Here is an 18,532-nt window from a genome sequence, read left to right as displayed (position 1 = left end):
CCACTGCCAGATAAGTCAAGTGAACAATCGTGCTCAACCAACCTGCCGCAGGATGTTTCATTCTCCGTAGTGTTTCAGGTCACACCTTTAGCTAGGGAAAGAAATATTATACAGACGGTAGAGAAAATGGTGTCACATTACGCTCGACTGAAAAGCTTTAGTTAGCCCCGCTGATAGAGCAGTCGGTAACGCTCTTCGCTGTCAACGCAGCTGGCCTGGGTTCGAATCCCGGGATCGGTTGTCACTCAACCGGCCATGGTTTCGATTCCCGATACCGGCGTGACAGGGTGGTTGGCGCGGGGCTAACAATCCCGTCCGTAAAAATTAAAATGTTACAGAAAAAGAGCATCAGAGATTAACATCGTCTCTGGTGCAGGCCAAGACTGCTCAGCGGTTGTAGCGCCAAAAGAAGAAGAAAAGCTTTAGTTTTGTTCGCTGACGGCGTCATAATTATGGGACCCGTCAAAACCATTGCGTGCACTAAAGGGCGTATTATGCATTTGTGAAGTTTCGACAAAACCAAGCGCAGGGTTGGCAAGAGAGAAAAACAGATTAAGAAAAAACGCACATCGTGCTAAATACCCTGTTTGTGGCCAGAAGAACACCATTATATTTTCAAACTTGGTTTTGTCTATCAATATGTGTGCAGTCAGCCATTTTTTGCTTTCCGCCTTAGTTTTAAAACATTGGGGTGCAATGGTTGCCAGTTTTTTGTGGTTTTGGACGTCAAAACATTGTGAAATATCCTATTTATATTCTATCAGACATAACAAAGCGACATGAATTATTCAATGGCGGCAACTGCAACATTGCAAACTTTTTTTCAACGCGTGAAAAAAAGCAATAAAAACTTTTATTAGCCGTACCGGCGCCGCAGCACAAACTTCCTGGAAGGAAAACATAAAATCTACATTCCTTAGTTTATGCGTCGATGGGTTAGCTATAGCGAACGTATGTGGAACAAAAAAATTATCTTGCGGCCTTGATATGGAGACGATTTTCACTCATCCGTCATCGAAATATTAAACAACTGAAACTAATAACATCCTTTCCGTGTTCTCTTTGCCACCAGGTAAGAAACTTTACGACCAACCATTGAAGAACCAGGAAAACGGACCATCCGCTGTACAAGTAGGGCAGCAGCATTATGCAGGATTAGCGTTATTCAGCGAATGAATAATAATCGTGAGCAAGAACTTTTGGAAATCCTGGGCCTATGAAATGACATCGTTCAACCAACCGGGTAGAACGGATTTTAATGGAATAATTTAAGGTGGCCAATTCAACGGACAATCTACATGGACTTCCTAGCCTATCACTGCAGAATTCGAAATTCAAGTTAACAAACTTGAACCAGGTTAAAATACTGTGAAGCTCACACTGCATTACGTAACTTGCTCTCCATTAGTTCGGCAAATTTCATTTTTTTCTGGGGAACATTACAGTGTCTTTCATCACGGCCACGACAAAGGATTCGGAGGTTTTGATTAATATTTGTTTGTGTAACCGGTGCTAGGACTCTACAGTTTAGCCTACAAACTACACCAAAACCCAATTCTTGCATATGGTTCCAACGTGCTTGTAAGTCTTTATCATTGCGGTTACAATTGCATGGCAAATATGGAAAGCGTCACATTAACATTCCATGGTAAATGGCACATCGCGTTCCTGCGTCTCACAACTGGATAAGCAAGCAAGAAAAGTGGCTGAAAAAGACCCATTTTGAAATCTCCACTAAGTAGACTAATTATGCACACTCGTTAACCTGGCGCAACACGGGCGGTGCTCTAGTTCGGTGCCCATAAAACCATTTACTACGACGTAGGCTGCACATTAGGCTTTATGAAGTGGGAGAAAATGAAGCCAAGCACTCATACGCAACTGCAGCGCACGAATCGCACAGTAAGCAAACCATGTGCCAGCCACTTTGCCACTTTCGGTGCTTTTGCTTCACGTGCGATTTGCGGCTCATTGTGCTATCAGTTCGATGTAACCCTTCACGCCATTAATGCATCGGAAAAAGAGCATTGAAAAGGTGCTTGCGCTTGAGACAGTACACGTCGCCGAAGCGTTGGCACTCTCGCGAAATCTCTCACGACGTTAGTTAACGTGAGGCGTCTCCACCCTAATTGGCAAGGGTTTGCCACGGACCGAGCGGGAAGTACGTTGCTTTGACAACAGATCGAAGTGTCAAAATCCAAACACCCATTAATCGCACCGGCAGCGGGCAGTGTGGTTCGGTCGGTAATGATTTTACTGCCCAGCTTGCTATGTGTATGCTCACATTTAATTACATCAATCATAGTCGGGCCGCTGCTGCTGACAGTTCAGGTCGGTCCCTGTTGATTTGATGCTGAATAGCGGTCCAGCTCCGAAGGTGTTGTGCCCTGTATGCTGACAGCTAGCAATTAAATAAAAAGCACAACCAAGCGCGTTGTCATGGCTTCGCCAAAGATGAAAATGAGATTAATGAAGATTAGATTTCTCGTAGAAACATCATGGCGGCACGGACGAGCGAAGCGAATAATGTGTTTCGTTTGAAAAGTGTTATTACTCCAATAAGGCGTGCCGGGCGGCTTTTACAGTGCTTAACCCAGCCCGTGGTCACAGTTACTTCGCTTAAAAGCTTGCCCGAAAGTACCAGAAGGAAACTGAAGGACACAAGCTGATCCCAAGTGCTTCCAAGCTGCTCCAATAAGCTAATGTGTTTCCATAAGAAAGTGCAAGTACAGAGTGATTGTTACCGGCAAAGTCGGTAACGGTTCGGCTTTCGTAAAATCTTGCATTTTCTTCGCTAATTTTCCACAACCGTCACACACACACACACTCCAGTTGTTCATTTTTTCATTCTCTGGCACACACACACACACACACACACAACACACTGGCAGAAACTCTTCGTTAATGCTTTTTACAACCGATCGGTGTCCATTAACCGATTTCATGACCAACTTTAAGTGGCATGGAGGAGCTGTGGTGGAGTTCACGGTTTGATTTCATTAGCGAATTCGATTATTGTTGCGACATATTTTAGCAACAAAAAAAAAAGAAAACAATTTTTTGTTCAATCGCACGCATACTCAACGAAGCGTGATACATTCGCGATCACCGATATGAACCACTCCATTACCACCACCCATCATATGGATTTCTTTGTTGCAACATAGTGCCAATGTCGGTTGGCAGCGGTGGACGGGATGTTGAAAGTGTTCTAAAGCTGATCAATATTGGGCTCCTCCCAACAAAGAAGGACGAAGGACTTCGCTTTGATTGGAGTGTCAAGTGAAAATTCGTAACACTGCCTCAAAATAAAGTGCACTGCCTCAAAATCAGATTACATCAAATTTGGCCCAATTTTCTTTCGGTCAATCAAAAGAGAGCCGAAAAGCTTCGATCACCTTATTTCGCACCAAAAACCAAGTTGAACCAATTCCAACTAGGCAACACCTGTGCACATTAACAGCCCCGTGTGCTGCAATCATTGTTTTGGCCACTTTTTGGCAGGTAATTCATCATCAAATTCGCTCACTCATATAACGGTACGTACCGCGCATTGCGTGATAATCTTCGCCAACCGCCTTGTTTCGCATCACACAACATGGCCTATCTTCTCCGAATCGAATTGATTTTCCACGCAATCAAAGATTCATTAATGAACTGTGCCTGTTGTTTCGGACGCGAATTTCGCGATACGGATGGGTCATCATCTCGACCAACGGCAATATGGCCTCCATATATCTCACTTATTAAACAAGCACTCACAATCGACCCCCGGGACGGGGCGTATGAATCGTTTCCTCGATTGGCCACTGGGGAGATTTTTGAGTGATTTATTATTTTTCCTTCACTTTGGCCATCGACTGGACGGGGGATTGATCCGCTTATCGCTACAATGTGTACACATTGTCGATTGGTTCTCCACACTTCCGCGTTTGATTTACATAACGGTCCACAGGATCCAGGGCTGGCGGTAAAGATTATTTACGAGCAACCGGATCACCGTCCGATGTGCATTGCAAGTCTCGCGACCTGAAACGGGGAAACGGACACTCAATCATCACTGCCGCCAACAACAACGGCCACAACAGATGTCCGACCTTCCGACCCCGACGAACCACGCGGCCTCAGCCAAGGGACTTTCGCCGCCACCAGCAGCACCGACACTGCCACCAGCATCATCCACGCGCGAGTCCCTAATTAATGACACGCCGCGGTTCCCGGTTACCGGTGCACCGAATGATGAAGTGCTCTTGGCCGGTCACCGCCGCTACTTTAATTGGGGAGAGATCTGACAAGTTTCGCTCAAGTGCCGCGGAGAGCATAGGCCCAGTCGGGAACCGAACTCCTCAATCAAAGCTGGAGCACACGGATTGATTTACGATTGGCAGCTAGCAACGATCGGTAAGCGGGCGGTCGGTAAATCAGTGCGGCTCGCAATGCACAGAAAGTGTGGAGCTGAAATTATGGCAGAAGAAAAGAAAACTTCCTACCAAAACCCCATGAGACCCCACGATGTGATGTGGACAATCGTAAGTCATAATAGGCGGATAGCGGAGCAGCAAGCTTCGTTTGCCACATGCAACCATGACAGTTTTTCGTTTTTAGTATGAATATTTCAGTTGCCTATGCTTCCACTTGCCGGCAGAGTCACGGGTGATTTACAGTCAATGCCAGCCACTAGACAAACCTTCGACAGCAATATATGAAGCTCGATCGGGGATAGAAGCTTACCGGGCACACGATTTATCCTTCGAACATATCAAATAGACCAAAGGTAGTCTAATGTTTGAACTATCGAAATGTCCGCTAGTCAAAGAAGTACTCACCAAAATTGTTAGCAGTTCATTCCCACCTCGTACAATACAATCACATTTTCTGCCCGATAGGCCATAATCAACACGACGCACAGTTCGAAGTAGCTCGTCAGCATCAACCCAGCTGACTAGGCACCTAATGTGGTCTGGCTTCTTCACTCAAACGCAACCAATGGTCACAACCCCATCCGATGTGCCTATGTCGGCATCATCGATCGAATACTGCTGCTGCTCGCTACCAATTAAATCAATTTCCTGTTATTACTGCTCGATTACTTTACCACAGAGACGTAACCGTGGAGTGTGATACTTCTGAGGTCCGCGTTTTCCATTCGCTGAGGGTTTTTGTTTCTAACAATTTTTTTCCACCAAAATGAGGGTATTGTGCAGGAGTTGAGTAAAACTGAGCTTTAAAAATAACTGAGCTGTTTAATTAATTAAATATAAAAGGCGGTAAATGACCTATCGCTTAAACAACGGTGAGTGCAGTAGACCAATGTTCCACGCATTAGCACATCGTCGGAATAATCTATCCCGAAAATGGCTTTCTGTCATGCGAAACACTCATTTGTGGTGCTTTACGATACATTTCGTGAAACACGTGCGTTACATACATCCATAACACATGCAGGCACCTCCGTATGTGCTATCCGTCATCATTTTGCCCTTTCAACCCGACGGGTAGCGGCGCACTTCCGTTCACTGTTTTGCATGACAAGCACTTCAACGTGGGGTAGTTCAAAAACTATGGACAAACTTCAAAATTTTGATTAAAACCACAAGTCATCTGTTCGAAAAGTTCATCCCCGTTGGCTTACATTTATTGATCGCAGTTCAAAAACTGCAGTAGAAAACGAACATTCTAGTCACCCCGGAGAAAAGCTCCTGTCTTGGATTGGCCATCACGAGCGTACATCAGGGATTGTATCTCGAAAATTAATCTCTGTACTGCTCTTACTCAGCATCCCGGAAGCGATTACCGCGTTATGAAGTTCCACAGTTCTATGGTGTGCATGCTTGCTTGTTACCGATTGTCCCATGATGCATCCCGAGGAACTGAAATTGAAATATGCAGCCCAAACTTTGGTAGCAACGCCACTTCCAATGTTTCCATACTTCTCGACTCGATGCCGGATTTAGAACAGATGCCACAGCTTCTGGTGCAGCTCAATAGAGTCTATGCAATACGGAATACTGCTTTTAATTGAGAATCATGCCCCGCAACCGCCGAACCAAGAATTGCTTCCAGAACACACGGTCTTGCTATTCTGTCAGTTCAAACCGAAACAAGTTTTCCCCATAAACCGTTTCGATACTGAGACCAGTTGATTCTTATTCCATTCAAACTCCATTTAGGGATTGGTGGATCGGAGGATGGTCTGTCGAACCTGCAGAGCATAGACAACATTTGAACAATATTTGAACTAACATGAAAATATGGATATCACCCTAAAATCGCTAGCCGTGAATCAATATTTATCTAAAAAAGGCGACCATAAACGGTGTGGGCTAAAAGACTGACAAAGACTACATCCCCGTGGTATAATAGAACAGGGTCATCGTACATTCGGCTACATTCTAAAAATCAGAAGCACTCACTCTCTGTTTATGCTGCGTTTTGTCTACGTAAATTCGATGAATCAGTCCACTCTAAGAGTGGCGTTTTTTTCCGCCCTCGAATTAGATCTATTCCAACCCTATACAGAGGAATCGGCCATTTCCTACGCAAACCCTTCTAACCCTTTCGCTGTGGACAGGCATCTGCTCACCTAGACGTTGAGCGGTGGTGGTACTATTTCAATGGCAAACATTGACATTTTCCCTTCCACGACAACAGCACACCCGGAGCCTGTTAGCATGCGGAACTGCACCCACCGGTCCGTGGCCGCCGTCCGGCGCCAACCCCTGGTCCGTACTGGTGTGTACTGTGTACTGGAGTACTGGTCCGCGAGTAATGCTAAAACTTTACTGAGCCCAGGTGATCCTGCTGGAACATGAAATATAGCCTTTTCCCAACTCCTGCGCAGGTATTGCTTGGTCCGTCGGCAGCTGTGGATACTGTTTACCGAAATCCAGCCGCTCCAGTGCTAAACTTTACAATCACCATTTTTTGCGCCCACGCTGTTGGCAACATTTTAAATAACACTGCCAGGTAGGGTTTAGTGAGGGGAATGTAAATTTGTGTCCAATGACGACGATTGGATCAGTTGAAAATTGAAACCAGCGGGTGGATAAATCGTATCGATCAACGCTGACCTTTGCCCGTGTACTTCGTTCCATGGACCACCGACGCCACAATGTGCATGAACAAAAGTTTTCCGAAGTGTTGACGGCTGTGGAAAATTGATCCAGCTGCCGAGACAGGAACAGTAAAACACTTTTTATCGCTAAAATCAAAATTTGTAGTTGGCCACTGTTACTGTCGTGATTCTTATATCAATTTTAAATATTACTCACACCATGATTCTTCCATCAGACAAACTTTTTCCTAAACTGACTAAAAGTACTTTTTGCTCCGAAACCTTTACTAAAAATGGCACCGGAAGTTCGTTATATTTTCAATGATATAAAGATCTTTCACAATGTCAAGGTCTTGCCAAACAGTGTACCAAAAAGTGACATTAATCAAAGCAGGCATCCAGCACAAGCAAAAGTGATTTGTCGGTTTTGTAGTTATTTCCAATCAAAAGGCGCATACATGCACGGGATGCCATCGGTGCGTAGTCGTAACCGAACCGTCTGGTCTGGTCTGGTGCACGAGCATCCTTTTGCAGGTATGTTCTGCTTCATTTCGCGCCCCGCAGCGCCAACAATGCAATCCGATCTATGCGCGATATTATTATGCATGTGGCGTGCGTTAGATTTGTATCCATTCATCGTCATCACTTCCTTCGAACGCTCCCACTGCGTCTGGCACGGCGTTGGCGCCTCTGAAGAGAGCACGTTGCGAAGATCCCACCAACAGCTGCTCCGAAACCTCGTGAACCCGGACAAAGCTGTAGCCCGGCAAATGCGAGGCACCCCGCGACTTTGAGACCACCAACAGCCGCCACTTAGTGGTGCAAAAGCACGTGGGAACCCCATTCAAAATAGTACCTCTTGTGCTGCGGTCGCTTGTTCAATAATTCTCGCAGCATCGGATTTCGATGCAACACATCGCAATGCCATGCATGCAACCGTGGCATGGCGAAACTCGTGTGTAACTTTTCCTGCATCGGTTCTTGTTGCATTTCGATCGGTGGTGTGAAAAGCGAATGTCTAGTTTCAATGCTTTGCATAAATGGGTTACAGCAGGCGCACCGCTTGTGAGAAACCTTCGGGTCCAGTAGTGCTACGGAGTGGATTACACAACTGAACTTGGCGATGGAATGGAATCTCTTCAGCTGCAGCTACTAACGTGACACGACTTCTTTTGGGTTTGCTTCCAGATGAAGGCTTCACTCGAGATCAGACGCCGGCCTCTTCCTGGTGGAACTCACACCTGTCCGAGCCGCCAAGCAAGAACTTCTTCCAGGCGACTCACGGTCTGCTTCAGACGCACCCGTCGGTGTCGCTGAAACCGTCGGCCCAGCCGTTAACGTCGGGATCTCGGTCCCCGGTTGTCGCCTCGGCCGGACCCGGAGCCCTCAACAGTGGGTTTCCGTCCATTGCCAATCCCAACCCGCGGTCACCGTTTCGCCATCTTGACTTCAGCACCAGCGCAACGGCGGAACTCCGTCGGAATCCCAGCCTTTCGGCACCGGACGAGTGTGCGCGGGCGTGCCGCGAGGGCGAACCGCCAAGGATTTGCTACTACCACTTCACCGTGGAGTACTACACCGTACTTGGAGCGTAAGTACCAGCGTAAGTACCAGCGCATCCGCGTCTCTTCTAACTCTCCCGTGATCCCAACGACAGGGCCTGCCAGGTGTGCACACCGAACGCTACCAACACCGTCTGGAGCCACTGTCAGTGCGTTCTGGCCGATGGTGTCGAGAGGGGCATCCTCACCGTGAACCGCATGATCCCCGGGCCGAGCATACAGGTGTGCGAGAACGATCGCGTCGTAATCGACGTCGAAAACCACATGGAGGGTATGGAGCTGACGATCCACTGGCACGGTATCTGGCAGCGGGGCACGCAGTACTACGACGGCGTACCGTTCGTCACCCAGTGCCCTATTCAGCAGGGCAACACCTTCCGGTAAGTGCCGTTACTTTAGTTGCGTTGTCGGTCACACAAGGCGACAGAGGATTAAGATGGATGTCTCCACCGAACGTTCCACAGTTATCAATGGACCGGAAATGCAGGAACACACTTCTGGCACGCACACACCGGGTTGCAGAAGCTGGACGGTCTGTACGGTAGCATTGTGGTCCGACAGCCACCGTCGCGCGATCCCAACTCGCACCTCTACGACTTTGATCTGACCACGCACATCATGCTGGTGAGCGACTGGCTGCACGAGGACGCTGCCGAGCGTTACCCAGGGCGGCTGGCCGTCAACACCGGCCAGGATCCTGAATCGCTGCTCATCAACGGTAAAGGACAGTTCCGTGATCCAAATACGGGCTTCATGACCAACACGCCGCTCGAGATCTTCACCATCACCCCCGGCCGCCGGTATCGGTTCCGCATGATCAACGCGTTCGCGTCCGTCTGTCCGGCGCAGGTTACCATCGAGGGGCACGCCTTGACCGTCATCGCCACAGACGGTGAACCCGTGCATCCGGTGCAAGTCAACACCATCATCTCGTTCTCAGGTACGCATCCAAGGGATTTCAATGGCATGGTGTAATTAATCAGAAACAATAGAGAGGCCGCGGGAATTTGAAAGGACCTAGCATAGCGTAAGAATACAAAACATAGCAAACTTTTGAAGACAGCGTTCCGATTTTGGCGATACGAAACGTGAGGGTCACTGTCAGAGTCTCGTCGAGGGAGGGCTGCTCAAAGCGAATCCGCCACGACGACCTTTCACGGAGCATAGGAACTGCCGGCAAAGGTTCCAGCAACTCTTCTTGGGCCAGACACGCTCCGTGCCTGGCATTGCACACAGTTTTGACTATTTTCGAGAACAGGGTGTCAATCCGTCACGAGTGATGCGTTACGCTGCTTACGGTGCTTTGCATGCATGATCGTCCAATTTTCTACCACCCTTCGCGGGTGGCCAGTTGACAAGACGGGGTACATGCACAACCTGATCGGCCTTGCCCCAAACGGTGATGTTGCATATGTGTGGTCCTCACGCGTGTGTGTCTACGGGGCGCTAGAAACTCGAAGCCACGTAGCCCGGGCAGGCCAAGAAGAGAAACCTATGCCCCGATCCAAGGTCGGCACATTTTTTTCGGACGGCGCAGGGCACAAACCACCCCCTACTATGTGGCATGAAGGTCTCGCTTTAACGCATTTAACGCGTGCATTGAAGTGTAAGTACAGAATGCAACGATTGCGGATGTGACCGGTTTGTAGTACACTTCGAGGCTTCGATGACCGATTGAGAGACCATCGGGCCGGTCTGTAAGGAGGGCAGTATGTTGCCGCCGTGGCCAATTATCGTGGAGGGTATTTTTTCATTTCTTTCATAGACACGCTGTCTGTGACTGTTTTGTTGAATATTTTAGCGACCATTAGCCAAGTCTATAAGCGCTACGACCCGTTCTAGACGCCGTGAATAAGGTAGATGGAATATGAAAGTCATTCTTGGATTACGCTGCCGGATAAGAAAGCGACACGGCCACCAGTTGCCGAACGGGCGGGAATGAAAGTGAGCTCCAGGATTAGAGGTTAAAGCTGGTCACTAATTATGGGGTTCGTCCTGACTGATGGGGCGACTCTGCTGCAAGTACCCTGACTCATGGTCGGAGCGCAATTTTCTGCCCTCAAATGTCCGTCCTGTCCGCCCTGTCTGTGACCATTAACTTTGACCTCTACCCATTCGCAGGAGAACGTTACGATTTCGTCATCACTGCCGACCAGCCGGTCGGTGCGTACTGGATTCAGCTTCGTGGTCTCGGAGAGTGCGGAATCAAGCGCGCCCAGCAGCTGGCTATCCTTCGGTACGCGCGTGGCCCCTATCAGCCTGTCTCGCCCCCTCCCACGTACGATGTCGGTCTGCCACAGGGCGTTGTAAGTATCATCAGCAACAGCAGCACCATCAATCACCATAAAACCCAATTTTCATCTGCGCCCGGCTGCGACCCTCCGGCCCTCCACAAGACCTGGCCCAGGACAGGTCCACTTTCATCTGCTTTCCGGTTTGCTTTCTTCCTTCTTATTTTTCTCGGCGTCCTTTGCGCCTTAGACACAAAGGGTGTCCATTCATCGCATACATTCTTTCATTTCTCGAAGGGGCAGCTACTGACCTTCATTTAATGTGTGTTGTGTGTGTACTTTTCTGTAAATATTTTACTATTTGCACAGAATATATGATTTCTTCCCGTTCTGACCTTCTCCACCAAAGTACCAAACTTCGGAGGCCGGACTCCTCCGAATGGCCGAGTTCGACTTCCGTGCGTGACGTTTGTCTCGATACCTTGGACACAGGTGGTTGCTATCCCGATCTTGTTCTTGATCCCGCCTTGCGTTGAAGAGGTTGTAAATAATTCTCTTTTCGACAGAACCTCAATCAGTGTGATACGACGCAGCGAAGGCAAAGCTTTGTACAGGATTTTGATCTCTATTGTTTCCCACTTGCCCTCTTTCTGCACAATTGTTGCGCATATAGCAGGTTTGATTTTCCACAACTGTACATTACACCGCATAAGTTGAGCACCTGTTGCCGTTTTCGCTTGTACTATAGTGTATAATAATGTGTGTAAAAAGGATATCCGGCATTCCGATGCGGGTTTATGTACAAAATACTCCTTCTTTCTTTCTGAGTAGTTCCGTAATTTCACTTTGTAAATTATATTCCTCCTTCTACGATTTGGACCCCCGAGCAATTCATTTTCCAGTCCAAAACACACGCCCCAAAACAACCATACAACTTTCCGTGAAATCTTTAAGAAGCTTCGTTTTCATCGACCAAACCCCGGCAAGAAATTACAAATCAAACAAAAGTTGTGGTCCGTCGAAGAAAACTGTTTCCAGGAAGCAGCGCGCGCGGATCCGTCCGCCCGTGGCCGTCCAAATATGGTATTCGCTCGAGCGCCAAACGGTTGGTACACTCGTGACCCCGCCACCCGCCCAATACGGTAAGTGGTCGTGAATTAATTATTTCCCGGAAAGTGTCACGGCAGCCGTAGTCTTGCTGCGAGGGACTAAATTCGTTATACGATTTCCCAACCCGCCGGAAGCACACGGAGTAAATCGATTCCATCGTGGCCCAGACTTGAGCCACGAACGCCATGCCACGGTTGAACCGGTCAGAGTTCAAACCACGGGGCACGGTCCGTATGCTTACACAATCTTGTATTCTTTGAGTTGGGTTTTCGGTGGACACCAGACATTGTTAGACGGCGGTCACGCTGGTCACACTAAACCCCGGAACCATGTTGACAGGTAATTAATCGAAGGGTTGTCATCATTCCTGCCAGCCTACTGCCATGTTTTCGAGAAATACAGCTGCAGCAGCAAATGTAACCACTTCCGATTATTAAAATGGCCGGATGGTGTGGCGCAAACAATGGGTTCCGATATTTGTTTACTTTCGACGCTATGGCTGCCTTTGGCGGTGGCAAAATGATGCCAAATGCAGGGACTGCTTGGATCATTATGCCAATGGTCCCATGGAGGAAAATTTGTTTCCCCTCTTTGGTGTAGCGGAAAGTTTCAAGCAGAAAAATGATAACATTACTGTTGGTTCCTTCAGCTGGCTGAAGCTACTGGTGGTCCCTTTAAACCCCTCCAATGCAGGCCCTCACAGCTCTCAGTATGATTGACAGTTTTCAATTGATAAAAAAGTAGGATGGCCCATGTCACTCCCTTGTCCTTCGATAGCTGAAAACTTGAAGAAAAAGCGGAATACGTTAGCCACCCTTTTGCTCTCCGAGGACGAGGGCAGTTGTGTAACGTTCGACGTCGCACGCCACACAAAGAAACAGCGGCCCCGTCCTTATGACCCTTTCTCCAATCAAGGCGCATTTCAGATGTCGGCTTCTCATTTCCAAACATTAAACTGTCATTCACCCACCCATCAACCGATCAAATCTTAATCGAACGAGTTTTCTCTCCCTCATTATAATCGAACCGGTTCGATAAAAAAAATGCCATTCCGATAAAAAAAACCGAACGCCATCATAAACCACATCCGGGTAGGTCATGAATCCGCTCGATGCTCAGTGCAACGTCCAGCGCGACGATGCCATCTGTGTGAGTCAGCTGAAAAACGCCAAGGAGATCGACCGGGCGCTACTGCAGGAGAAACCAGACGTTAAGATTTTTCTGCCGTTCCGCTTCTATCTCTACCGCCCGGAGGAACTGTTCCAGCCGAACACCTACAACCGTTTCCTGGGTGAGTTGAGGAGATTGCCGCCCAAAGACGGTCCCCACTTCCCGACGGACTGTAATCCGTGCTGATTGCTAATCCTTTTCTCGGCTTCTTTCTGCACTCTGTAGTTGCCCCAACCGGAGACCATGTGATTTCACTGATCGACGAAATCTCCTACCTGTCCGCACCGGCCCCACTTCTGTCGCAGTTCGACGATATCAACCCGGAGCAATTCTGTAACGGTGACAATCGGCCAGCCGACTGTGGAGCAAACTGCATGTGCACGCACAAGGTCGACATCCCGCTGAACGCCATCGTGGAGGTTGTGCTGGTCGATGAAGGTACATTGGCGGGTTTTGAAGTACGATTTTCCAGACGACCCTTAACGAATTTGTCCTTCAACAGTCCAACAACCGAACCTTAGTCATCCGTTCCATTTGCACGGTTACGCGTACAACGTGATCGGTATTGGGCGCTCGCCGGACTCCAACGTCAAGAAGATCAACCTCAAGCACGCGCTCGACCTCGATCGGCGTGGTCTGCTGCACCGACAGTATAATCTGCCACCTTTGAAGGATACGATCGCGGTCCCCAACAACGGCTACGTCGTACTGCGATTCCGTGCCGACAATCCAGGTAACAGACCTCGTCCATCTTCTTCGGCCTCATTGTTTACTGTGTCACACTAACTGACTTCCTTTCTCAACCTGAACAGGATTCTGGCTGTTCCACTGTCACTTCCTGTTCCACATCGTAATAGGAATGAATCTAATCCTGCAGGTCGGCACCCTGGCCGATCTGCCGCCTGTGCCACCAAACTTCCCAACCTGCGGTGATCACTTGCCGCCCGTCAACTGAGCGCTCGCTTCCCGATACCCCTAGAAGTAACCTCACTTTCCCAGCATCTTTCCGCGTCCCCCTGCTCGAAAGGAAGGCACAAGTCAAGCCATCTAACCCGAGCCGCAGAAGAATGTTGGCGAAAGATTTGCAACAGGAAAAAAGCTCAATTGTTTCTCGATTCATTCGCGACCCTTAACACGCTAAACGTTTTAAACATTTACTCTAAAGGCAACAGCTAGGTAGCGCCCAGCCTCAGCGATATTCGGGACCGTTACCCAGAGAGAAAGAGAGGGAGAGGGAGAGAGATTTGAACTTTGATCGAAATATTGGTTTTATGTGTCCAGTCACTCACATGTAGTTTTCGGATTCTATGTGCCAGATTCGAATCCGAGCACTGTAAGCACGGGAACGCGCTTTCAATCGCCACTTAAATACTCTTGCTAAGCTGCAGCAGACTCCAGGTCAAGGCCTGCGGTGTACGGGGCAGTTTTATTGGAAAGGCGTTTAAACTTTTAATTTTATTACGTTTTTTTTTTGTTCATTAGTGTGGCATCATGACTTTACATACGAGTTTTTTTATTTTGTAATTTATAGCGCAAAGCTTACCGTATTTAAGTAAATTAATTTGTAGGCTAGAGTAGAGCACCAGATTGGCGATCGGCAATTCGCTTATCTGTTAACCGACGGTTATGGAGAACAACGAAGCCAACAAGCCACCAGGCACGATTGATACGATTGCTACATTCCGCGGTGGGCCGGGAAAGTTGACAAGCCACCCCAACTTTCCATTCAAATCAAACTTATTCCCAGTCTTTTACGGATGCGATATGATCCTGGCAGCGGCAAGCCCTGAACTGGATAACATACATGAACACACACACTCACCAGCGTGCATACTGATTAAATATTGACCCCATTTTCACAACACAGAGCACTATGACGACGTAGCTCCGAAAAGAGCTAGTGCCGTTTGTGGCTTTCGTTGGACGCCATATTTAAAGGATAACATCCGTTTCGAGTTTTGTTGCGTGAGCTTCACGTAGCTGCTACATCATTCGTTCTTTTCTGATACTGATTTAAATTTTGTTTTTATAGTAGTGAATGTAGTTTTTCTCTATTCTTACATTCTTCGCTTCACAGATTTTCGTTTTTTCTCGTTGTTTGCTCATTTTTTGTTTGTTTTTTATTCTTTTTCAGCAGAACTGAGCTTATCGAGCAAGAAGCGAAAACATACAATTGAAAGCATAAAGTTATTTTACTCCAACACTCACCTCATTCACAGACACTGTAACGCCCCTCAAATACCGATAAGCCTTGCCTCAAAACGCTCCTGGCCTATGGATAGTTTGTAAATATTTGATAATACTCAGCGGTTCTGATCTATAGAAAAATACGGTAGCAGATCCTGCCTTACTGCCTAACATCATCATACACTGTTGTCTTACCTTCTACGCCTGTTTCGGATTTCCTCATCCTGTTTAGAATGGACAGCATTCATTGTAAATACTCAAAGCATCACGATCCTCACTTTCCCTCGGGGACAGAGCGTAATGCGCCATCGACACACACATTTTGCCCCTCTGTCAACCTCTATCACTTCGCTGTGTAATATAAATGGCTCACATTGTGTGTACCTTACTTTTTCGCTTCAAACTCTATAATCATTGTGTAAAATCGGCAGCACGCATAAAATACGTACGAATAGTCGCGCGCAAGTCAAAACTCAGAATGAGATTTACAAATCAGCCCCGGATTAGCAGCTCTTCTACAATCCTCAACCCGCTTGCGGCGTTACCATGTATGAAACATATAAATAAATCTACGGTAAATCGAAAGTTCAAACACAATTCAAGCTATTGTGCCTAAAGTACGTTGTGTGAACCAGCTACGTATAAATCTGCCACTATTAAAGAAAGTTTTTGTAAAAAATTGTACATATCGTTGTGTCTTGCTGTGTAGAATGGTTTTTTTCACGTTTCTCTGTATCACTGTTTGTGTGCTTTAGTCTTTAAGTTCCTTTCTTCGATTGCTCTCCTAACTATTTCCTGCTATCTGTTTGAATTATGCAGCCTTCTCCTTTGTTGGGAAACTCTTGGTGTAAATAGTGAGCTCTATTTTAAACCAACAAACATCTTTTTTCCTACTGCAAACTTCACTCAAGCACAAAAAAGGCCTCAGTGCAACTACTTCTCGCTATCTATATTATCCTTCCTATTCCGGCAGGTAAGTAAACCATTCGAGGATCACGGAACACGTACAGCATAAGTCAGAGTAAGAGGAACGTAAAATCGATAATGGGAGCTAATGCGAACGGCTTAAAAATGCTGGAAATTAATTAAATGTACACGATACTAAAGCGCGCTACAAAAAGCAGAGGAAAGCAGAGTACAAAATCGAAACTAAGCGCATTCGCATTCCGGCTTGCGCTAATTGCTTTGCCAACGGAGTCGTGGCGAACAAATGCGGCATGAAACGGGGAATTTAACCTGCCGGTAGACTTCCGCTGGGCGATAGGGACGTGGGTGGTGGGGAATTTAATGCTCCACGGCACGTCTCCGCATTGCTCGGCATAATCCGCTCGCTGGTAGAATTTCTCATTTCTCAGACATACTTTTATGTAGCGTCAAAAATCGATTGCTCGAGAGTTTCGTCTCTTTGAAAATAGCTACACAAATTTAGAACACGTATTTTGGACACACTGATAGAAAAAAAGGTTGCCTTAAAGAAATAGTAAACGTGTATCTCGATTTCACATACAAATTCGAACATGATTAGTACAAATATTGCTAAACAAAATATTAAACGATGAATGAAAGTCATTTTAAAGGCATTTTCTCTGCTTTCTTGTCAATACCTAAGACGTGCTGAATTATTCAAAAATCATTTGTCCATTTATTACTCTCGAAAGTTACGTAAAAACGATCAAATGTTATCAAAATTGCCATCAACTTATTTCGCATACATAAAACACGCGCTCTTCGTTCGTTCGTATCGACTAATGTGGCGCCTGATCCTCACGTTCTTCTTGCACCTTCTCTAGCGCCAATCTACCACACACACTTCACGTTCGCGCTCCGCAATCTCATTTTCGTGGCACAAAAAGTGGCACGCAATCGGAGAACTAATACCCCGCCACTCACTGAATCATCACAATTGACTTAATTTTCAATTCGCAGGTCCTCAACCCGCTCGATGCGGTCTGCAACGTACCACGGCCGGATGCAATCTGTGTTAGCAATCTGCGAAACGCCAAGAAGGCCGACAAGGCGGTGCTCTCCGAGCGGCCCGATGTGAAAATTTTCCTACCCTTCCGGTTCTACTTCTACCGCGTGGAGGAGTTGTTCACCCCGAACACATATAATAAGTTTTTGGGTGAGTAACGGGCGCAAAGAGGAGATAAAGGAAGTCGAGGGCGAGTATGAGCGTTATTATTATTGGCACATTTTCCATGCCGTAATACCCAGCATTAGAGTTCTTCCTTGAAACAAGCCGTTAAAATGAATGTCTCAAAACGTGAGCATCTGTTGAAGGAGTGTGCGTGCGTGAATTTGATTTTGATTGGCCACGATACTGCTACACAATTTGATACCCGTCGCACGGACAAGGCTTAGGCTTATTGAATCATCGTTAGCCATTGTAGCTCAAACAATGGATCTGCAACACGTATTCAATGTTAACCTAACCCCTGAGGCTTCAAAATGAGTTGTCTAATCAAATCATTGACGAACCTCGTTGAAATTCAGACGATGAATAACCAAACCCCATCATGGTGGATGCAACTGTGTCTTGCGACGAGCAATGGCTTAATCTGAAGTCACCTGCAGCTTGTAGTAAAAATAGTCCGGAAATGCAATTTCAAGTGACGTGGCATGTGTGCATGATTTAAGTAGAGAGCAGCGGGAAGTCGAAACCAATTGCTAAGTGGAGAAACGTAAAAATAGACATCTCTGAACTAGCTGTGAAAAGGGCAAAACAATTGGCGCATCCTGGTGCTTGCTTGGCGCAGTGCATCGAGGGAAAAGACAAAGCCTTTCTCTTCCTGACAGGTGCATTGCCACCGTTATCGCTCTGAAAAAGAGTTGCTTCTGGATTTTCCTCAGAATGTGACCCAGGTGTCCGGGTTTTGTTTTCTTGTTTTGTATCCCGTACCACATCGTACCGGTATGTCATCCGGTTTGTCCCAGGGGAGAAACGGAAATGAAATAAAATTTCACTTCTACCTAGAAGACGCCTCGTGCATCGTACAGAGCAACGAAAAAAAAAATCCAAAAAGATGGCTAAACAAAAAAAAACTAAAAGAGCGTTGAGAGGTTGCTGGTGGCTCTGGCGATGATGTGATAGAAAATGGTGTTGCACTTCAGACTGAATGGCACTGTTTTAGGGACAGGTTGATGTTGCCCCCGGATGAACAGAGTATATGAACATTATTTAGCCGTTTTATAGTGGGCCCCACAAAAGGGTGGAACGG

General features: G+C 47.0%; 1 protein-coding gene across 2 annotated transcripts in view; it reads left to right on the top strand.

The window, feature by feature from the left end:
* LOC128277998 (uncharacterized) overlaps window positions 1-18,532 on the top strand; it is a 66,944-nt gene that overhangs the window by 46,328 nt on the left and 2,084 nt on the right. The window contains exons 2-9 of one of the 2 annotated variants that reach the window (XM_053016620.1): window positions 8,243-8,645; window positions 8,712-8,996; window positions 9,081-9,556; window positions 10,738-10,922; window positions 13,053-13,248; window positions 13,353-13,565; window positions 13,630-13,860; window positions 13,940-15,960. In XM_053016620.1, coding sequence (XP_052872580.1) covers window positions 8,243-8,645; window positions 8,712-8,996; window positions 9,081-9,556; window positions 10,738-10,922; window positions 13,053-13,248; window positions 13,353-13,565; window positions 13,630-13,860; window positions 13,940-14,082 — 2,132 coding nt within the window. In that variant the 3' untranslated portion in view covers window positions 14,083-15,960. Of the gene's footprint in view, window positions 1-8,242; window positions 8,646-8,711; window positions 8,997-9,080; window positions 9,557-10,737; window positions 10,923-13,052; window positions 13,249-13,352; window positions 13,566-13,629; window positions 13,861-13,939; window positions 15,961-17,240; window positions 17,437-18,532 lie in introns of those variants that run through there. The other variant, XM_053016621.1, reaches the window with a different exon arrangement.

Source organism: Anopheles cruzii, chromosome 2 (assembly GCF_943734635.1).
Source record: "Anopheles cruzii chromosome 2, idAnoCruzAS_RS32_06, whole genome shotgun sequence".
Lineage (NCBI taxonomy): Eukaryota > Metazoa > Arthropoda > Insecta > Diptera > Culicidae > Anopheles > Anopheles cruzii.
The sequence above is the reverse complement of the archived record's forward strand: the minus strand, read 5'-3'. Positions and strand labels throughout refer to the sequence as shown.